This window comes from Drosophila navojoa, chromosome X (genome assembly GCF_054131105.1).
Source record: "Drosophila navojoa isolate 15081-1374.11 chromosome X, UAZ_NAV_1.0, whole genome shotgun sequence".
NCBI lineage: Eukaryota > Metazoa > Arthropoda > Insecta > Diptera > Drosophilidae > Drosophila > Drosophila navojoa.
This window is the reverse complement of record NC_142895.1, coordinates 32,683,236-32,706,691: the sequence shown is the minus strand read 5'-3', so window position 1 is coordinate 32,706,691 and position 23,456 is coordinate 32,683,236. Positions and strand designations below refer to the sequence as shown.

At 36.7% G+C, this 23,456-nt stretch overlaps 1 protein-coding gene across 2 annotated transcripts; it reads right to left on the bottom strand.

Moving 5' to 3' along the window:
* Nucleotides 1-21,961, bottom strand: CycD (cyclin D). Of its 2 annotated transcripts, XM_089264668.1 has the most exons (6): nucleotides 21,758-21,953; nucleotides 18,846-19,498; nucleotides 3,837-4,058; nucleotides 1,221-1,395; nucleotides 308-450; nucleotides 1-243 (listed from the first exon to the last, which is right to left on the bottom strand). In XM_089264668.1, the coding sequence occupies exons 2-6, from the start codon at nucleotides 19,422-19,424 to the stop codon at nucleotides 178-180; spliced, it is 1,185 nt and encodes a 394-aa protein (XP_089120794.1). In that variant the 5' UTR covers nucleotides 19,425-19,498; nucleotides 21,758-21,953; the 3' UTR covers nucleotides 1-177. The 2 variants fall into 2 exon arrangements, with proteins under 2 accessions (XP_089120794.1, XP_089120795.1); XM_089264669.1 differs by lacking the exon at nucleotides 3,837-4,058 and having other exon boundaries at nucleotides 21,758-21,961.
* Nucleotides 21,962-23,456: the final 1,495 nt, after the last annotated feature.

Sequence of the window (23,456 nt, the reverse complement as noted above, 5' to 3'; positions counted from 1 at the left end):
TTAGTTAAGTATTTTGTTTTAATATTTTAAATTTCTTGCAAATCCTTCTGCAGTTGTTTTTTTGATTCGCGCCTCTGATAGATGGTTGTAATATGCTATTGATAACATTAAATAGGTTCAAGAGCTATTACAATATCCATTTATTCGTTCCGGTTGGTAATCGTCAAGCAAGGACGGTTAAAACTTGTGGCTCTGCTCTTTATATATGACGTTCATTTGCATTATGCACTGCTGCAGCTGATCCTACAATTAAAAAATACACTTAATGAACACAAGATATATGTATATATAATAATGTTAGGCAAACCTGTTTTACACTTGTCGAATCAGTCAAAAAGATAGAAGGCAAGTGTATGTTATCCGCAGAAATTTTCCATTTGAGATTATTCATTGATGCAACAATACTCGAAGCTGCAATTATGCTTGCCGCATACTTGGAAAATCTATATTCTGTGAATTATATAGTCGTTTAAAATAGAAGAGCATATTTAAGATATGTTTATTTTAATTTATTTTTTACCATTATTATTCTTATAATTAATAAGTGTTGGTTACGATGTGATAACATATATGTGCAGGCATGACCGTACAAGCATACAATGATCGTTAATATACCTTCTACGCATTCAACAATTAGCGAGTAGTGCGATGCACAAATATAAGAGGAGGGCACTATAAATAGACAAAAGAACAATGACCCTGACCCTCCCCGATAAAAATATGTAAGACGAACGCGGAGTCTTACAAACTCATCGATAAGTTAAGACTTATCGATAGCATAACACGATCTTGCAAACTAGGCATAAAAACTCTGATTCATAAGAATAAAGATCAATACAAAACTAAACACCATCATAATCAAGTATATTCGCTCAGAATGTTACAAAACATTAACTTTACAAGTGAGGGGAAATGCTTTGCGCTTATACGGACGGAGAGATGCGAATGAATACAGCTTAAATAATACGCGTATATTTATAATGCTATAGTATCTCTTTTAATTTTTAAACTAGAAAGTCATAATTATATCAAATAATTGAAATACTAATAAGGTGAAGAGAGGAAAAATTAGATGTGGTCAACAAGACCACGCATAGCAAAATATTCAATAATTAATATTTTATACTAAGTTTCTGAGATTGATACAATTTATTAGACGAACAGATGAATAAATGTATAAACTAAGGTAAAAACAGTATTTGTTATGTTATTATACATACCTTTAGCGGCAAGATATATAAAAGTCTGAGCATTGTTGCGAACTGTGTTGATGTTTAAGCCAGAAAAGACTTTACATCTCACAGAAAGTTGAATGATAAAAAGCTCCAAAAAATCCAAAGGGGTCACGGATGATAAATCCCAGCCTAGACTGCTCAACACGTATAGCTCCCATTTCTGACAATAAATGAGATAACACAAAATATAAGATAAGAGATAAGATAATGTTTAAATATGTTTAATTAAGATGAGAATAAGGGGTTTATTAACCAACAAAAAGTAAGAATGCTCTAGTCGAGACTGCTCGACTGATGAACCCAGCAAAGGATCATATTCATCACACATACAAACACTCATGCACGCATACATGCATCCACATGGCAGTGATAAGCACGCGCTCTGCTAACTGCGCAGTATGCCGCGACTGCGCTTGGGGTGCTGTTGAATAAATCTACACCAACGATGTGGTTTACAAAACCTGTAAATTACAATTTACAAAATCAAATGCGTAAATACATATAGTGAAATTGAAGACTCTAGGTCGAATTGTATTCAAATTACGTTTGTAAACGGTCGAAAATCAATGTATCGATTATTGTCAATAACAAGTAAGAAGACTCTAGTCGACACTGCTGACTAGGAGATACCCTGAACCCTCCAATTCGATATTCTACTCACTCTATTCTTTTAGGCAGACATACATACACATGCACGTATTAGAACGCGCTCTGCTAACTGCCCAGGAAGCAGCGGCTGCACTTGAGCTGCGCTGCAGTGTGGGCAATATAATACGAATTTATTTGTTGAATAAAATAATTTGTAGGCGTACAATCTTAATGAAACTTCCAGAACATTATCATAATGTTCAAATGTATGTACATTCCGAAGCATTTGACAAATGTGAGGGTGAGGAGGTGGATATAAAGGTGGGGGGTGAATTTAAACAAAAACCAAAATTGTATAAAATATAAGTCTACATTAAAAATATGGAAGCTCTAGCTCCAAAGGTGTAGAAGACATAATTAAATAAGACATAATCGATAAGGTTTCTAATCCATAATAAAATATCGTGAGAAGTTATCGTTTTTATTATACCCTGAACCCATTGAAAATGGGAAATCAGGGTATAATGGTTTTGTTAAAATGTATGTAACAGGCAGAAGGAGGCGTGGCAGACCCCACAAAGTATATATATTCTTGATCAGGGCGACAAGCTGAGTCGATTTGGCCCTGTCCGTCTTTCTGTCCGTCCGTCCGTCCGTCCGTATGTATGAACGCGTCGGTTTCAGAAGTTATAAGAGCTAGAGACTTCAACTTTTTTTTTAAATGTCCGTATATATCACGCGCATATCGAGTTTATCACTACAAAACGATAACTCATTCCGATACTTTTTTATCGATAAAAAACCTTATCGAAGATCACTTTAAAAATTATATCTCCTACATTTTTCAAGCTAGAGTCTCCAAGATGCGCGTGATACACACGAACCTAGGAAAAAAATTTCAAGTCTCTAGATCTTGTATCGTCTGTTATCGATCCGTTCATACATACGGACGGACGGACAGGGCTAAATCGACTTAGCTCGTCACCCTGATCAAGAATATATATGGGGTCTAACACACCTCCTTCTGCCTGTTACATACTTTTAACAAAACCATTACACCCTGATTTCCCATTTTCAATGGTTTCAGGGTATAAAAAAGAAATCGAATGTGTTATCCAAAGAATATGATAAACATGTACTGCAAATGGGATACACGACTATACATGTACAATTTAATGTGTCTAGATCATATATCTTCTTCCGCGTTCCTATGAACAGACTGACGGACGGGCATGGCTACAACGACTTAGCTCGTCACCCGTATCAGAAACACTTTATGGGGTCTACCACTCCTCATTTTGCCTAATACATACATTTGACAAAACCATTATACCTTGATTTGATTTTTATATTCAGTCATGAAAATTAAATGAGTAAATTGGTTTTGTGCAATGTCCGTCCGTCTGTCCGATGAACACAATTCATTTCGGCGCTATTGAAAATAGAGACTTGAAAATTTGAACACATAAGTCTACATTTAAAATTTGGAAGCTCTAGCACTAGAGGTGTAGGAGATATAATTGAACAACTAGCTTTCGATAGTGTTTTAAACTGATAAGTCGGGAAAAGTTATCGATTTTGAGAGAAAAACCCGACATTTGCGTGATTACACGGACCTAGGAAAAACAAGTTCAAGTCTCTAGCTCTAATATCTTCTGAAATCCACGCGTTCATACATACGGACGGGGGGACGGACAGACAGGTGGACAAACGGACAGGGCTAAATCGACTCAGCTCGTCGCCCTGATCAAGAATATATACACTTTGTGGGGTCTTCCACGCCTCCTTCTGCCTGTTACATACTTTTAACAAAACCATTATACCCTGATTTCCCAGTTTCAATGAAAATGGTGTGTATGGAATGATTTAGTCTTGTTAATTATACTTCAAAACTTAATTCCTTGTTAATGATATTCAATTTGAAATATAGATGAATATATAAAAACTAGGAGCTAATATAGTTTAGTAACTTAACACAATTTAAATTAGTGACATAGTGTATGTTTTACTTACTATTAGATCATCTTTACAAATGCTGTTGTCCGTGTAAAATACGAGAAGTTCTGCCGAAAGTGCTCGGCAGCTGGGCTCGCGCAGTTTTGAAGCGAGTAATAAACAGGCTGCTGCTAATATTTGCAGATGAGTTTTTCGCACAGATTTTTTAGACAAAAAACGATCCATGTAGGTAATTGCTAGTAAAACTACCTCCTCTTGACATTTTTCTTCAACACACACCTAAACAATAAATGCAGGTCAATTAAATAAAGTAAATTAGTCGTATTATTTATATCTTAACATAAGCAAATACGAAAGCTGTATTGAGACTGCTTGACTACGAGACCCGCTGATTGCTACTTGCATGATGCGCTTGGGCTGCGCAGCAGGGTGAGCAATATTATAAGAATTTATTTGTTGAATAATTTAATTACAACAAAAATCGAAATATAAAATATACATGAATCCACATTTAAAATGTGGCAGCTCTAGCTCTAAAGGTGTAGGAGATAATTGAATAACTGGCTTTCGATAACTCAGTCTTTGCACTATACTGGTTTCCGGACTCATACACTTGCTTGAATCCAGCACTTCACGGATGGAATCAAAAATGGAAGCTTGCAAGTGCCGTAGAAAGATATTGGTACCTATACCAATGCCACACAATGAGTGTAATGGGAGCGCTAACCTAATGACGCGCAGTGTATACATGCGTTCATACAAATAACAATGTAGTGCAGTTTTTGTCTGTAAAATGTTATTTGAAAGCTAATGAGTTTAATATCTGTAATTTTAAGTACTACTGAAAATGCATACGATAAATATAGCGCGCATGCTCAATATAGTTTTTTGCTTGCCGCTATACTTAGAGGATGCTCTTGATAATTAAAATAATTGTAGCTCGTCGGATTTATAGGACCCCATTATATATGAGACGAGATCAGAGCCTTACAAACTTAGCGATAGGGTAAGAATAGCTAATAGACCAATGCTGAGCCTTACACACTCAGAGGCACTAGATTTTAGAGCTGCAAATATGCATTATTAACGCGAAAAAAAAAAAAAACATCGCTATGTAAAATTTTTCTAAATCGCGCTTGTAGTAGTAGAAAGTCGAAACTGCTAGACTACGAGATTCCCTGAACTTTTCGAGGGACAGATATTCCGATATTTATAATTCTATTGTGCTTTTCTACTTACACATAAAAATTATTTATACTATCAAAACGTGAATATTTTTGAAGTTATAAGTTTCTAGTATTAGTATAGACCGATTACATATGTGAGGGGAAGGGGATGAATGGTGGAATTCAACAAAACCCCTAATTATAAAATTATATAAAATTATATATAATTATAAAATAATATAAATTACAAATACAAATTCTTCAAAAATAATACAAACAAACACTAATATATGTTAAAAATTTTAAAGTCCTCAGATCAAGGAGATATAATTTTATAACTGATTTCGGCTAATAGTTATCAATTTTCGAAAAGAAACTCAATAGCCACGTGACGATCACAAACTTAAAAAGTCTTAAGCTTAAGCTTCTGAGATCGAAGCGTTCACATATACATATATATTCCTAATTGGGTTATCCACGCCACATTTGCTTCTTACATACATATAATAAAACCTTTATACCCTGATTACCCATTCTCAATGAATACGGGCTATATGAAAATAATAATTTCTAACATATTAGTTATACCCTGAGCCCATTGAAAATGGGAAATCAGGGTATAATGGTTTTGTTAAAATGTATGTAACAGGCAGAAGGAGGCGTGGCAGACCCCACAAAGTATATATATTCTTGATCAGGGCGACGAGCTGAGTCGACTTAGCCCTGTCCGTCTGTCTGTCCGTCCGTCCGCCCGTCCGTCCGTATGTTTGAACGCGTCGATTTCAGAAGATATAAGAGCTAGAGACTTCAACTTTTTTTTAAATGTCCGTAAATACAGCGCGCATATCGAGTTTATCACTAAAAAACGATAACTCTTTCCGATACTTTTTTATCGATAAAAAACCTTATCGAAGATCACTTTAAAAATTATATCTCCTACATCTTTCAAGCTAGAGTCTCCAAATTTAAAATGTATATTAAGATGTAATTTAGACAATTTCGGTTTTTGTTAAAATTTACCCCCACCCCTAAATCCACCCTTTCACCCTCATCTTTGTAAAAGTCGTATATCAAATTTAATTATTTAACAAATAAGTTCTCCTAATATTGCCAACACTGCAGCGCAACCCAAGCACAATCGCCTGTATATGTGAGTGTGTGTGTATGCGTGTGTTTGTCTGTATGTGTATGTGTGTACGTTTGTTTGTTTGTATTCGTGTGTGTGTGTGTGTGTGTGTGCGCGCTAATTATTATTGAAATATCAGTTGCTTGTAGGGTTCAGGGGATCTCGTAGTCGAGCAGTCTCGACTAGAGCTTTCTTACTTGTTTTTTGTATAAATTGTTTAATATATTTTTTTGTAAAATATTGTTTAAACCACAATCATTTTGTCACGCTCGCAAGTAAACAATTTCCTAGCGTTTTTTAGTTTTGCACGCATGCAATCAAACAGCTGACTTTGAAAGGCTGGCGAAATTTCATGGATGCATCAAAACAATTTAAATCTTTTTATTCGTCTTAGTCAAAATATATACTATTCAAGTTTTTTAATTGAAATAGGTTTACAGGCCCACAGTGCATTGAGGGCACAAACCAATGCAAAACAAGTTTGTCTGCCAAAATGTAATCCAGATATACCTAGCGCAGATGCCTTCTCCTGGCGCACGACGGTTGGCTTAATTATTGCAGATAATTCCCTACAAGGTAGCGATCTCGTTATGTCACTTAGTCGAGCTCTGGAAGGTAGCGCTTCGCAGTGACTAGCACAAATAAGCTTTGCTGGCATGACGGGCGCAATGCCAGGAATTATTCATTCTACGCTTCGAAGGTTTGGAGACAACAGCTGCAATACTGGTAAATCTCTTCAATGGCGCTCCCAAGGAGGTCTAAGGATTGCAGTTTCTGTTGCTTTGGCTCATCTTGCACAAATCGACAATAAATTAAGTAAGCTGATATTTATCAAGGAGATTAAAGCCAGGAGCGAACTTCAACAGCAGTTGGCAGCGTTTGCGTTTAGAAAACGCAAAGATCGTTCAGGTGATTCAGGTGAAACGCCATTGTTGTGACAAAAAAGTCCATAAGATCGCCGAATGCCGTCAGAGGAAAAACAAGGTGAGCAGTCAATCTAAAACAAGCGACACAACATCTGGAAGGGACTGGTCATCTGTAACATGCATTACTTTTGGAAAACAAGGTCATTTATCGTCGTCCTGCAATCGCAAACAGAGGCAAGGACATGATGGCGCTCGCGAAAAGCATGTGGCTATCTGTTGTAGTAGAGCCTCTTGGACAATTAAGTGTATTTGGTGAGAATGTGTAATTTATTTCGATTCTGGTGCCGAGTGCACTTTGGTAAAAGACTCCATTGGCAAGAATTTTGCAAGGAAACGATTTTGTAATATGGTAGTCTTAAAAGGTATTGGAAATAGTTCCATATGTAGTACAACTCAGATTCTATCTTTCTATTGAAATATTGTTTCACCTTGTTGATGACGCTTATCTGAAGCACGATTTAATGCTTGGCCGATAGATATTAAGATTCGTTTGATTGATGCGAATAAAATTGTACAAAGAAGGCCATACAGACTTAGACCGGCAGAAAGGAAACTGGTGCGTTGCTCGCTAGTCCAATGTTGCTGGTGCGAAAGAAAAACGGTACTGACCGTTTGTGCGTAGATTACCGAGAATTGAACTCGAATACTGTTTCCGATAGGAATCCGTTGCCATTAATTGCGGATCAGATTTCTAGATGAGAATACTTTTCTTGCTTAAATATGGCAAGTGGATTTGATCAAATCCTGTACATCCAGACATAATAGAGCGAACAGCCTTCGTAACGCCAGATGGGCAATATGAGTTTTTTTGCGATGCCATTCGGATTAAAGAATGCTCCTTCAGTGTTTCATCGTGCCGTCATTAAGCAATTAGTTGACCTAGCTTATCCATACGTCATCGTTTACATTGACGATATATTGATCATTGCACAATAGTTATAGACATTTTGTCGAAAACGGGGTTTTCTTTGAACATTTCTAAGTGTTCGTTCTTGAGAATCATTATTGCCTATCTAGGTTATGAGATCTCGGGTACAGAATAGGCCCAGTGAGTTACCGGTGGGGTTACCGCCACAGCAATCAGCAGTCACACAAGTAAGAGAGAGTTTATAGGACTCGCCTTTTATTTACGTCAATTCACTCTAAAGTTTTCAGAAAAAATGAAGCCCTTGTTTCAACTTCTCACTAAAAATAGGGTTTTTTTATGGAATGAACAACATGAAGAAATCAGACGACAAGTCATAGCGATCTTAACAAGCAAACCTGTATTACCTATAATCGACCTTCAACAGCCTTTTAAGTTGCATACAGATGCCAGCATTGATGGGTAAGGTACAATGCTACTGCACAAAATTGAAAATAAGCGACATGTGGTCGAGTATTTTAGTAAAAGAACTTCACCTTCTCAATGAAAGTATCACTCTTACGAGTACACATTGGCAGTTCTTAATGCTGTGAAGCATTTCCGTCATTACTTACTTATTGAATTTCGAAAGGAGAACGCATGTCTCACGTAGATTTCTTTTCTCGAAACTTGTTTCCAGATAGCTCTCAGTCTTTTGAGAAAGTTACAGAAAAACGAATTAATTTGGCAGAGATATCTGAACATTAGCTCCTAGCGGACAACAGCGTAATCAGGAGTTGTCCGCTATTGTAGCAAATACGTGATACGTGAGATACGTGAGGGAGATATGGGCATAGAGGAGAATACCTATGAAATTAGAGCGGGTGTCTTGACAGACACTAGACAAGACTTATTGCCATTATTGGTTAAATTTGAAAATTTTCATATGCTGCATATTGATATAACGCGAAAGTTAAGTGGGAAAAGCGAGGTTAAGGATTATGTAATTGTCTTAATTGATTCGTTTACTAAATATGTTTTGTTATATCATTCCACCCAGATTGACTCTGCGAATTGTATAAAGGCCATGAAGTTCGTGAGTTTTTAACGCCCAGAAAATAAATTTGCGTTTGATAGCGAAAGGCGCCAATCAAGCTAATGGGCAAGCGTTCCTAACAGGACGCTTTAGGAGAGATACAATTAGCTATAATAGCACAATCGTGTCAATAACTATAGTCCGCTAGAACTGTTAATTAGAAAGGTGGCTCGACCGCTCGGTCTCTTGCCTATTGACGATGAGGAAAATCACGTATATTTAGAGCAAGCCAGAGCGCAAGCTAAAGATAATATGAGACGCAACGCCCCACCCGATAAGACTGGATACGATAAAGATAAGGCCAAAATTGTATGGTTTAAGATAGGAGATCATGTCCTATTTAAGGCCCAAGCGAGGCATCAAACAAAGATGTAAATGCCATGAAACATCAGAGATGTGAATGCCAAAGAGTTGGATCTCTAGACTGATGTGAGATGTGTTGGATGGCATAGGATTTGAATGTCTTTTGTAATAGATTAATGTAAAATAAATTTGTTCAAAAAAAATAATTAAAGGTAAAATAACAGTATGGCCGTATCGGAGAATTATTTGAATAGAGATATCAATTGGTAATATCGATAGTTATATGCTTTGAGTGGCAATGATAAATGCAAATTCGGGGCTCTGAAATGGCTACAGGCAGCAAGAGCTTCGCATACAGGCATACATGTATCAAGGAGCTATAGTGTGCGTGTACACGCTCGTCGCGAAAAAATTTTCAATATGAGCACCAACCAATAATAACGATAACGCAAATATTTTGTACGAGCTTGGCAAACCGTTTGAAGAGTTCGGTATACTCTTCACACAGAAGGGAAGACATGGGTTCTTGATGCGCAGAAATTTCAATTTACGTGAGCTGCTGATTGTGCTCACATGCATATACAAATTCGAGAGAGCAGAGAGCATCAAGAGAGAGAGAGAGCGAGAAAATAAGTGAGCATAGAGGGATCTTTTGTTCATCATTTGACCATCTCAGCCGAGCGCATGAAGCGAAATGATTGTGCTTTCGTATATTTTCGTAGCTCGAACCTAAAAGTAAGGAGTCGATTTATCGAAAATCAGTTACAAAACAAGTAAGAAGACTCTAGTCGAGACTGCTCGACTAGGAGATACCCTGAACCCTCCAAGCTGATATTCTTATCATTCTGCACTTTTTTTATGCACGCACACATACATATATATGCATCCACCTTCACGCGCCCACTCTCTGCTAACTACGCAGTAAGCAGTGACTGCGCTTGGGCTGCGCTGCAGTGTGGGCAATAGTATAAGAATTTACTTGGTGAATAACTTCTTTTGTAAACACACGATCTTAATGAAATTTTCAGGGCATAATTATATGGTCAAAATGTGTGTACATTCCAAAGCACAAGTCTCTAGTACTTGAAATACGTTTTTTACAAATTGGGGGCGAAGGGGGCGTGGTATCCAAAATCTGTTGATTACAAAATGTTTGTATTCATCATATGTATATACACACTAAATTTGAGGTCTAAAAGACTAAAAGTGTGCAAATGAGGCTCAAAAAACAAAATCCATTTTCGATTATTCCCGATAAGAAAGTTATCGGATGAGTTATCGAAAAAATAAAGCAAACTCGTACTACGCGTATGGTATACACGAGTATGCCTCCACGTCTAATAGTACTCCGATGAGGCTCAAAAAACAAAATCAATTTTTCGATTATTCTCGATAAAAAAGTTATCGGATGAGTTATCGAAAAAATACTCGTACTGCGTATGGTATACACGAGTATGCACACAAAATTTCAGCTCTCTAGCTCTTATATCTTCTGAGATCTCGGCGTTCATACGGACGGACCGACGGACAGGCGGACAGGGCTATATCGACTCAGCTCGTGCTGATCAAGAATATATATACTTTATGGGATCTGCGATGATTCCGTCTGCCTGTTATATACTTTTACACAAAACCATTACACCCTGATTTCCCATTTTCAATGGGTTCAGGGTATAATTATATCTCCTACATCTTTAAAGCTACACTCTCCAAATATTAAATATATATTAATGCAATTATACAATTTCGGTTTTTGTTAAAATTTACCCCCACCCCTATATCCACCCCCTCACCATCATCTTTGTAAAGGGCGCATTTCATATACTAAATAAATTTATTACTTGAAATTAAATTATTCAATAAATAAATTCTCATAATATTGCCAACACTACAGCGCAGCCCAAGCGCGAATGTGTGCGAGCTATTATTGAAATATCAGTTTCTTGAAGGGTTTAGGAAATCTCGTAGTCGAGCAGTCTCGACTAGAGCTTTCTTACTTGTTTTCATTAATCTTTATAAAATCATAGCATTAGCTCACGTGAAAATTCAACGTTATAGCTTTTAAATTCTAGAAGATACAGTTTTATCCGATTAAGCCCACCATTAAGCACAGTGGTGGCTGATTGATGGTTAGGGAGTGTATTGCTGAAAATGGAGTGCTCATGGCGTTCGTGGTCCCTCGAGCTGGATGAAGTATTTTTAATACTTCGACTCGAGAAAAATGTTTGTAATTAGTACAAAGTAAAATACTAATGTTATTGATTTGGACCAACCCAGCTGTGAGTCGAGGCACAGCAAGATCAACCTGGTGATCAAATCAAAAAGCCTCCATCGGGATAAGGCAATGAATCTACAATAAACAAACAACTGTTTCGCCCAACATCAATATTTAAAGGGAAATATAGTGGCATAGTGGCAGAAATCAGAACCTTCAAAACTTCATGAAAGTGGAATCAGACCAATTTTGTAGCTGGGATACGAGACCGAAAACATCAAGATACGCTATATTTAATCTGGCGCAAAGTTCAGTCAACGCTTGGAGGTAATATATGAAAGGCCTGCCCACGAAGTCTATGGCGTAGACGCATTGGATCTCAAAGTGTACAAAGTGTCAAAAAAAATTGGAAAGGAAAATAAGCAAGCTGCAGATCGTAAAAGACATTCCAAATCGACCGAAACCGACACGTCCTCATCTTAATGGAAATCCTAAGGCGTGGCCAACGTTACATTCACCCCCTTACCGTTAAATCTGTAAAAGGCGTATGCATAAGAGACTTGAGCTTTAACAAATATACGCATTTTCATAATATAATCACAATCTTAAAGTTTTATGAAGAAAGAACTTTCACAAGAAAAGTTATTAAGCAATTAAGTTTCCGTAGTGGGCCAACACTGCAGCGCGTACGTGTATATATGTGAGTGTGTAAGCAGGAAGAAGCAAATAAATATTGAAATAAATGTGGCCAAGACAAAAAAATTAATGACATGACTAGCTGCAATAGGAAACATTAGATAGAATTTAAATTATTTCTGATTTGATAACATACAAAAATATTTTCTTCCGCTTGTATATAAAAGCTGCTTGGCTGCTAGGTTTGAGCTCGGAGCTCAATGCATAATGGCGCATTCACGCTACATTTTCAAACATTATATATAAGAGAGCGGTAGCTATACAAAACTAAAGTAAAAGCTGAAAATAAAGCACTATTCAATCACAATTTTTTGAATACAATATGTACAAATTATAAGAAACTAGCTGGCCCGGCCAACGTTGCATTGCCCTATCCATTATTTCTAGTTAGAAAATTGTTGAAATATATGTTGTTCAGATTGGGATACACTCTGATTTATTTAATAATCGGATTTTCATTCAAGAACTTTGTGGTAAACGACATTCTTTGGTTTTTGGTCAGGTGCATGAACAAATAATGCGGATGGTTTGCCAACACGTGAGCATGCAACGTACAATTGACCATGAGAAAAACACGCATTTTCTAGATTGAGGTCACAAATAGTCAAAGATTGGCCCTGTGATTTGTTGATCGTTATGGCGAAGGCAAGACGAATCGGGAATTGAAATCGTTTAAGCTCAAAGGGCATATCTGTTGGGATCATCGGAATCCTAGGAATAAGAACTTCCTCATCTTTAAATTTTCCTTTGAGTATCGAAGCGTGAATCACATTGCTCATCAGTTTTCTTATCACCAAACGCGTTCCATTGCACAGTTTTGGTTGGCTAAAATTTCTAAGCATGATATTACCGAGCCAACTTTCAGTTGTAAATTGTGCGGTGGTAAACCAGGCACATCCAAGGAGTTCAAAAATTCAGTTGGATGATTAGTGTCTTCTTCTTCGTTTGTTACACAGTCGATAGATTTGATTAAATACAGAGTACCAACGATTTTATTTTGAATTATAAAATGAAGTCATCCACATCTTTATTTTTAGCCGCCAAAATTGCTCGCTCACTTAACCATTTAGTATTTTTGTGGAAAGCAATGATATTCGGAAATACTTTGTTGATAAGCTCATCTTTTAATGAGACGAAATTGCAAAAATTTTGAGGAAATTAAATCAAACCACTCGATTCGTCAACAGGAATACGGCCATTACCGATATTCAGCAATTGCTTCGAGAAATCATCAGCAGATAGATCGTTCAATAATGCAACTCTTATATTCACAGACAGTTGAAGTTTGGTTACATATCGCCACAGATTTAATGCTTTGAACCATTTCTTATTGCCGTTTCACGGGCTGCCTCTCTTTGAGAAGCACGAATTAAGGCCCTACTTTTCTGGGTACTAACGCGGCGCCTTTCTCGGACGATTTCTCGTTCTTCGTCAGATCATTGACTCGCAGTATTCCGTTGCCTAATTGCATCATGGGTCCGCCGGGAAAGATTAGCTCTTCTAGGACGCGGCATTTTTAATAATAGTAATATAAATACCTGAACTTTCGAGATATTTAGCTTCTGGATGCACGCGTATTATTTTTATCAAATGTGTTTTTTTATGAATAGTCAGGTTCGCTTGAGGCTGTGCCGTAGACTGACTGAATATATTTGTTTATTTACTTCTATACTATTGTATAATATGAGAGCAGGACCGAACACTGCCACCGTTATCAACTGTCACCGTTATCTTTAGGGAAAAACCGCGTTTTTCAATTATTCGTGAAATTTTTAAGATCTACTATCCTACTCGTAGCGGAGACAAATCCAACAAATCAAAAACCATGAAAATTGGTCCAGCAGATCTCGAGTTATAAGTGTAGGAACACTTTTCACAACTCTCTTTTATATATATAGATTATAATAAATCAAATAAAAGTTAATTACTTTAAAGCCATTTCTATCTACAAATTTGGTAAATAATGGCAATTAAATTTTATATATTTGTACATTTTGCCGCTATCCAAAATTTGGACTTCCCAATTTAATGAGTCATTAACACAAAGACATCTCATTGCTTGTAAAACAAGTAAGCACGTTGGCGTCGGGCGTTACCGACTGCGAAATACTCATTCACACCCCATAGCTAGGTTTTCACTTTCGTGAATGAGGATAAAAAATTATGTCTACGCCCACTAGGGCCGTGGCAAATCGGACTTGGAGATATAGTAATTTTTAAATACTGCTATATTTTCCACACTATTGATGTTAGATTTGTATATATACTTGGGCTAACCACCCAAGACCAAAATCAGAAAATGCGTTTTCCGACTTGCCACGCCCCTAGAGGGAAAATCGGGAATTTTTTAACACTTTATGAATACATGAGTATGTGTTCCAAATTTCAAGTCTCTAGCTTAAATAGCGCCGAAATAAGCTGCGTTAATACGGACAGTCGGACAGACGGGCGGATGGCTAGACGGACATTGCACATTTCATTTCATTTCATTTCACTTTTGTGAATGAGTAAAAAAAAGATTGAATAATGTATATGTCGATATCATCCCTGCCTGAAAGCCAGAGTCGGATTTGAACCTAAGACTCTTTTTCCTGTTTAAGAACACCACCGCAAGCGGAGCAAAACTGAAATAAGTTCACTGGTCTAGTAAATCTAAACTTAGCTAACTACTGAGAGTTTTAGGACTTCAATCGCAATGCTATTCCAAGAATATGCTAGAATAAGTTTGAATGTATGTGAGCACACGTTTAGGAATCTGTTGTGGGTTTTTCACGTGCGTTTATTAACTATCCAAACGTTTTGTAATATATTAATGTCAAATGACTCATGAAATTTTCAGAAAATTAAAAAAATTGTCAAATCATTGATAATACCTTTACTTGGGAGTTTGGTGAGTTTATAGCCGGTGTCCAAAATTAAGGGAAAAATTAAATTGAATGCTCGATATGCGCGGACATAAAAAAAAGGAATATATCTTCTGAGATCGACGACATACCGTCAGGCAGACAGACGAAAAAACCTAAATCGCCTGAGCTTATCACCCTGATCAAGAATATATGAGTCAATACGCGCGGACTATGAATTGCTGATCCCGGCAAAGGGCCGGACATTGAGCAACACAGCTGTAATGCAACTCGAAGCCACCGCGCCAACGTTGAGTGCCCACCGGAGTCACGAGGCGGTTCAGTGGACAAATAAAGCTCATTACACCCACATCACGATTGTTCCATATACAAAACGTCTCGTCTCGTTAACTGGCGCCCAACGGCTGAGGTTCCCGAAGAGTCTAAGGCATTCAAAAATAGTTTTAGACTCGCAAGTTCTAACTTAAGCAAGTAAGATGACTCTAGTCGAGACTGCTCGACTAGCAGATACCCTGAACCCCCCAATCTGATTTCTAATCACTATACATTTCTTTTAGGCACAGATACATACACACGCACGTATTAGAACGCACTCTGCTAATTGCGCAGTAAGCAGCGACTGCGCTTGGGCTACGCTGCAGTGTGGAAAATATAATACGAATTTATTTGTTGAATAATTTAATTTCTAGACGTACAATCTTAATTAAACTTTCAGAACTTAATCATAATGTTCAAATGTATGTACATTCCAAAGCACAAGTCTCTAGTACTTGAAATACGCCCTTTACACAGTGATGGTGAGGGGATGGATATAGGGGTGGTAAATTTTAACAAAAACCAATTATAAAATACACAAATCAACATTTGAAATTTATAAGCTCCAGCTCTAAAGGTGTAGGAGATAAAATTAAATAGCTAGCTTTTAATAAGGATTATAATCGATAATAAAATATCGGGAGCAGTTCGATATGCACGTGATATACACGGAACTAGAAACCAAATTTCAAGACTCAAGACGGACGGAAGGACGGACAAACAGACGGACAGGGCTAAATCGACTCAGCTCGTCGCCCTGATCAAGAATATATATCTTAGGGTATAAACATACAAATATCAAATATACTTTCGTTGGACAAACGTCGCGAGTGTAGTTTGATAATTAAAACAATTCAGAACAAGTAAGAAGGCTTTAGTCGAGACTGCTCGACTAGGAGATACCCTGAACCCTCCAAGCTGATATTCTTATCATTCTGCACTTCTTTTATGCACGCACACATATACATTCATCCACTCTCACGCGCCCGCGCTCTGCTTACTGCGCAGTAAGCAGCAATTGCGCTTGGGCTGTGTGTGGGCAATAGTATGAGAATTTACTTGGTGAATAACTTCTTTTGTAAACATGCGATCTTAATGAAATTTTAAATGTTTGTACATTCCAAAGCACAAGTATCTAGTACTTGAAATACGTTTTTTACAAATTGGGGGCGAAGGGGGCGTGGTATCTAAAATCTGTTGATTACAAAATGTTTGTATTCATCATATGTATATACACACTAAATTTGAGGTCTAAAAGACTAAAAGTGTGCAAATGAGGCTCAAAAAACAAAATCCATTTTTCGATTATTCCCGATAAGAAAGTTATCGGATGAGTTATCGAAAAAATAAAGCAAACTCGTACTACGCGTATGGTATACACGAGTATGCACACAAAATTTCTAGACGTACGATCGTAATGAACGTAATCATAATGTTTAAATGTATGTCTATACCGAAGCTCAAGTCTCTAGTATTTGAAATACGACTTTTACAAAGATGAGGGTGAGGGGGTGAATATAGGGGCGGGGTGTAAATTTTAAGAAAAACCGAAATTGTATAAAATGCGTCTTAATATATATTTAAAATTTGGACACTCTAGCTTTAAAGATGTAATTTTACTTTTTTAACTAACTTTCGATAAGGTTTTTTATCGATAAAAAAATATCGGCAAGAGTTATCGTTTTTTAGTGATAAACTCGATATGCGCGCGCTATATAAAGACATTTTCATAAAACTTGAAGTCTCTAGCTTTTATATCTTCTGAGATCGACGCGCTCATACATACGAACAGACGGACGGACAGACGGACGGACAGACAGACGGACAGGGCTAAATCGACTCAGCTCGTCGCCCTGATCAAGAATATATATACTTTGTGGGGTCTGCCACGCCTCCTTCTGCCTGTTACATACATTTCAACAAAACCATTATACCCTGATTTCCCATTTTCAATGGGTTCAGGGTATAATTACCGAAATTACGCGAAGTAAATTTAATCAGTCCGAATATGTACATAGGTACATACATGCATAGGTGCAGTGAAAGGTGACAATAATATATATATGTACGATTATGCTTTATTTGCATCACATTACCTGCTAAATAGGTACGGAGAAGTGCACAGCGCAAGTGCACTGGACAAGCGCCTAAGTAAATAATTAAATATACATACATATATGTATAAGTAAAGACACATTTAAATATTTACATACATATTATATATCAAATGAAAGATATTAATTCGTAGATCACATAAATATATAAAAATATATGATCTAGCACCTTCAGCTCATAAAATATTTCAATTCAATTCTTATAATAAAAGTTAAGGCATAATTCTATGATTTGATTTTTATGTGAAAATTGTTCTGTAACTGTTTTTGATTTTTACCATAAAAATCATTTATAATAATCAAACATAATTTTTATTTTTCAACAATTTTGAAATAAAAGTTTATCCTTTTTTTTTAATTTGCCGTAAAAGAATAACTTATGTGTGTTTTCCCTCTCTTCTTGGGGCTTCCTAAAGGCCTCAATTTTTTAAAATGCATAACCCTTATTTGCGTTCCCTGTATAAAAGAATTGCCAAAAGAGCACGCCACAAATATAAGTATAGCAGATATCTAATATCAAGGCTTTCCAAAATTCCGAAATGTATTTCCTCATCCTAAGCCTGAATTGGTTTATAAGAAAATCATTATTTACCCCGTACAACATAATAATAGCAGACTAGACTTTGAAGATAACAGGATAGTAGACGATTGTGAAACTCAACCCTTCGCCGTTCATCAATGCGACTCTGCTGTTAGCACTACGCTCTGCAGGAGACTTCAGGAGACAACCTGTGCGCAGAAACTAATGTCTGGAGCTGTCACCCATTGCAACACTCGACCCGGACTATCATATTTTTTATACCCTGAACCCATTGGAATCAAGAATATACCCTGATTTCTTGATTTCAATGGGTTCAGGGTATAAAAAATATGATCATATGTGAAAATGCTTGGAACAGACAGAACGAGGCGTGGCAGACTCCAAAAGTTTGAAATCAAGAAATCAAGGTATATTCTTGTTTTCTAGGGGTTCTGGGTATACAAATATGATAAACTTGTATGACTTAAGCACTTGTTTTTTAGATCTCTGCGATCATACGGAAGGACGGACATGGCTAGATGAGCTCAACTCGGTATCCTGATATATGTAGGGGAGGATATTATAGATCTATCACGCCTCATTCTGCGTGTTTCACAGAAGCATTATGCCTTGATTTCCCATTTTTAATGGATGCAGGGTATACGTATACTACATTGCAATCGAACACTACCGATTGTATTATACAACCACTATCCACAGAACACATTGACTAGACATCTATAGCTAAATTTGTTTTACTTGTACATAGATATCTAGTGACAAATTTGTTGTATTTGTTCACAGACTCGCACAAAAGAAACAGAGAAGGGAAGAGAGAGAGAAAAAAGACCTTACTTTTAGAACGTATAGTAGCTACTCACCTCCATCATCCACTGAGCTACAATTTTGCGCATAGCCGGGGTAATGTCCTTTTGAACAGTTTTAAAATATGTTCCAAGGATATATTGATCTTTTTCTTCAGTTTTTAATGCATTTTTTAAACAACGGTCAGTTTTAAAAATGGGGTCAGAAACGACCATATTTTCATAAATCAAATGGTGATCGTTTGCAGCATCTGTTTTTTTTATTACTGCTGTACACGCCCACTTGGTGTTGTTACATGAGCGATGTGGAGGAACTTTACACAGTACTTGACTTCTTCTCTGCTTTGTTAATTTGGTTGCATTTGCAGGAGTTGCAACTGAAGATAAAACATACATAAGATCACTCATACTGCAAGCGATTGGTACGCTGGAATTCGCTGCAATGTTGACTCTGGCACTGGAGGCTGTGTTGCCTGTTTTGATAGTCGAAAAGCATGCGGATGAATAAGACAAAGGCTCGCAAAAGGAGTTACATTTGATGTTATGTTTTGTAATATTTTGTGCTGTTTGGTTATTATACCCAATTAACGATATTTCCGAATGAGTCAATATGCTTTCAGTACACAGTAAATCCATGCTTTATCCACATAGATCTACTTATTTGATTTGATTGTTTTTAAATAGTGCTTAACACGTTAACATTTGTATTTCTGTAAGCAGAAGGAAAATGAAATTATTATTTTTCTTATCTACTAATTTAATATACACATTTATTTGATTTACATTCGCCAGAAGAACTCTGCGTACAGGAATAAACGGTTTTTGCGTTCAGTTGTCTGTAGCATTTGCTACAAGACACTTATAAAATTTAATTTTATTATACCCTGAACCCATTGAAAATGGGAAATCAGGGTATAATGGTTTTCTTAAAATGTATGTAACAGGCGGAAGGAGGCGTGGCAGACCCCACAAAGTATATATATTCTTGATCAGGACGACGAGCTGAGTCGATTTAGCCCTGTCCGTCTGTCTGTCCGTATGTTTGGACGCGTCGATTTCAGAAGATATAACTCATTCCGATACTTTTTTATCGATAAAAAAAACCTTATCGAAGATCACTTTGTGTGTGTGTGTGTGTGTGTGCTAATCATTATTGAAATATCAGTTGCTTGTAGGGTTCAGGGGATCTCGTAGTCGAGCAGTCTCGACTAGAGCTTTCTTATTTGTTTTTAAAATTAAATTCATGAAATTATCTACTTGGTTTATTTAAAATAACAAATTGTATATATTTATCAAGGTGTACGCAGTTATCAAAGAAACTGTAAACTCTTATGAGATCTATTAAATTATACATTTTGCAACATAAAAAACTTATCATTGACTTGTTACAATAAAAAAACAGATGAATTCGACTAAATATGTAAAAATATGTCGGGCGTTACCGACTTCAGAATACTCATTCACACCCCATAGTCAATTTAATGGCTAAGCTTCATTTTCTCGATTTGGCACGCCCCTTCTTGATCAGGGCGACAAGCTGAGTCGACTTGGCCTTGTCCTTCTGTCTGTCCGTCCGTCCGTATATATGAACGCGTCGATCCCAGAAGATATGAGAGCTAGAGACTTCAAATTTTTAAAAAATGTCCGTATATACAGCGCGCATATCGAGTTAATCACCAAAAAACGATAACTCATTCCGATATTTGTATCGATAAAAACTTATCGAAGATCAGTTATATAATTATATTTCCCACATCTTTAACGCTAGTCTTCAAATTTAAAATGTATATTAATATGAATTTTATACAATTTCAGTTTTTGTTAAAGCGGAGTCGCTGCTTACTGCGAAGTTAGCAGAGCGCGTTTTTATACGTACGTGCGGATGCATGTGTATGTATGTATATGTGCATAAAAAACGTACAGAATGATTAGAATATCAGCTTGGAGGGTTCAGGATATCTCCTAGTCGAGCAGTGTCGACTAGAGTCTTCTTACTTGCTCATGTCTGTTTAAAAACTTTGGGTTTTGAACATTGCAGGTTGGCGGTTCCCCTAACGCGCTTAAAAATTCTTTAAATAAATCGGATCTCTCCAATTTCTGCATAAAATTTGCCTTGATCGTGCAAATGCAGGATAATTTTCTTCTGAGCTACCGATGTCTATTTTAGCTTAGGTGCCATTATTAAGAAAAGTTAAAATATATGCATATGGATGTTGCAAAATTTTCGAAGTTGAAATTCAAATTTGTGCTGTTTAAAAAAAAAGAAACATAAAGAGTAAAATTGCCAAAAAAAAAAATTGCCCAATCGTCAAATATTTTAAACAAAAATACTAAGTGTGCCAATAGTTTTGCTCTGCAAAATTAAGGTTTTTTTTTTGGTTATTTAATTTTTTTTTTAAGTACTGTGAAGTTTTTGCAATATAATATAATAAATACCCTATTCTATTTAGGCAATTTTTGTTTTTTAAAAAACGTTTTAAAATACTTCAAAAATTTCTATTAAGTTTAAAATGCTTGCTGTGCCAAAAAATTAGTTCGTCACTGTAAATACATACATATGTACATACATATGCAGTCCGAAAATTGCTCTAATTGATGTAATGTAAGGACACGTGGTATACTACAAATACATACATATGTATGTATATCTTCCACTCTACACGTACATTATAGAAAAAATGAAGATATGTATATATATACACATGCATAACGTTTAATTTTGAAATAGCAATAAGTGTACACCTTTGCAAATTCATAAGTTGAATTTAACCTACATATGTACACATGTATGTAAATACATAACTATACAGATAATACTCATTTTGTATACTATTTAGCGTTGTATATGTTGACACGTATTGAAGTACGCATAACAGCGTGTTTATAATCGCAAATAAACATTTTTAAATTTCCACACATAGCATAGTATCAATATAAATGACCTTTATTTTAAATGTGCATACACAAACCTCCGAATATGTTCTGCTTATTACCGACAAAATATATGATTGTACGTATCTTATGATCTTAAGTTGTACGACATACTAGGCCTGCAAAACCATCGATGGCTGTTACCAATCTATCGATGGATATTGATTATCCTGATAGATCGAGGTCTTTTTTGCACCATCGATATATTTGTTAATTCTTTGTGACATTTGATTGTAGCACTAACCATAGACACTAACCATAAAACATATAGACCGGCACCACTGACCAACAGGGCTGCCAACTTTGCCTTTTACCGGCCAGATCTGGTTGGCCTTTTTCAATTGCCGATTGCAAGAAAAATTGTAAACTAGCTGGTGGCGGGAAATCTGGAAATTATTATAAAATCAAACTGGCACTTTTTAGCATTTTTTGAGAGTTGGCATCACATTAATTGATAGCTGTTGCAGTACAATACATCGTTGCAGCCTTGCCATTTTATCGTATGTACACTAACCAGAGAGCACATAGACCGGACACGTAGTGTAAAGTGTTTTGCACACTTATTTTCGAGGGTAATCTCCCAGTCAACTTCGTATTTGCTCGGCTCATCACTTTTAGGGGTCGGACTACAAAAATATGCGAGAGCACAATCATTTCGCTTTATGCGCTCGACCGAGATGGTCGATGGTTGAACAAAAGATCCCTCTGCGCTCAATGTTTCCCTTGCTCTCTCTCTCTCTCGATGCTCTTTGCTCTCTCATATGTGTGTATGCATGTGAGCACAAGCAGCAGCTCTGAGCTGCCAGCTCACGAAAATTGAAATTTCTTCGCAGCAAGAACCCATGCCTTCCCTTCTGTGTGAAGAGTATACCGAACTCTTTAAACCGTTTGCCAAGCTCGTACAAAATATGTATATGTGTTTTCGATTTTATTTGTGGAAAGGGTATGAAAGCGTTGGTGCTCATAGTGAAAATGCTTTCGCGACGAGCGTGCACACACACAGTCTCCGCTACTATATGTATTATGAGCATTTGTGTGCCTGTGTGCGTAGCTCTTGCTGCCTGTAGCGATTTCAGAGCCCCGAATTCGCATTTGGTAGATCTTGTGAACTACTCACACATGCATACATGCATATGTTTGATTGTGTGTACGCAGAAGCCGCGATGCTCACATATGATGGGGTGATCATTGTAGAAGCCTTTGACTGCCTTTGTGCCTTTATATGTGCGTGTGTGTATGTGCATGTGTGTAAGCATGGGACATGAGCATTGCCGTGTGCCTACCTCAACTTAAAATTGTGCGAACGATTTTGGGTTTTGAATTGAAGAGGCGCGCTTATATTTCAGTAGCTTACTGACTACACTGACAAGTGCACTTGCATTTTTTACACTTTTTTTTACTTGCATGCACCTGTAAATGTATGTACATACAAATATGCAAGGGATCGATAATCGCATCCCATTTTGCCCACTGATCAGATACTACATTTTTTAAAAATGCATTCTGATAGGCTAACCCACGATCATTTAAATCAGGTGCTTAAGTAACTTGGCTGTCCCTATACCACACACATATACATACATACATACATACACATGTGCGTGAGTTACTCTTCGGTCACAGTGCCACAAAGTATTGGGATGTGACAAGTGACAAGTGCACTTTAGTCCCCATCATATGTGAGCATCGCGGCTTCTGCGTACACACAATCAAACATATGTATGTATGCATGTGTGA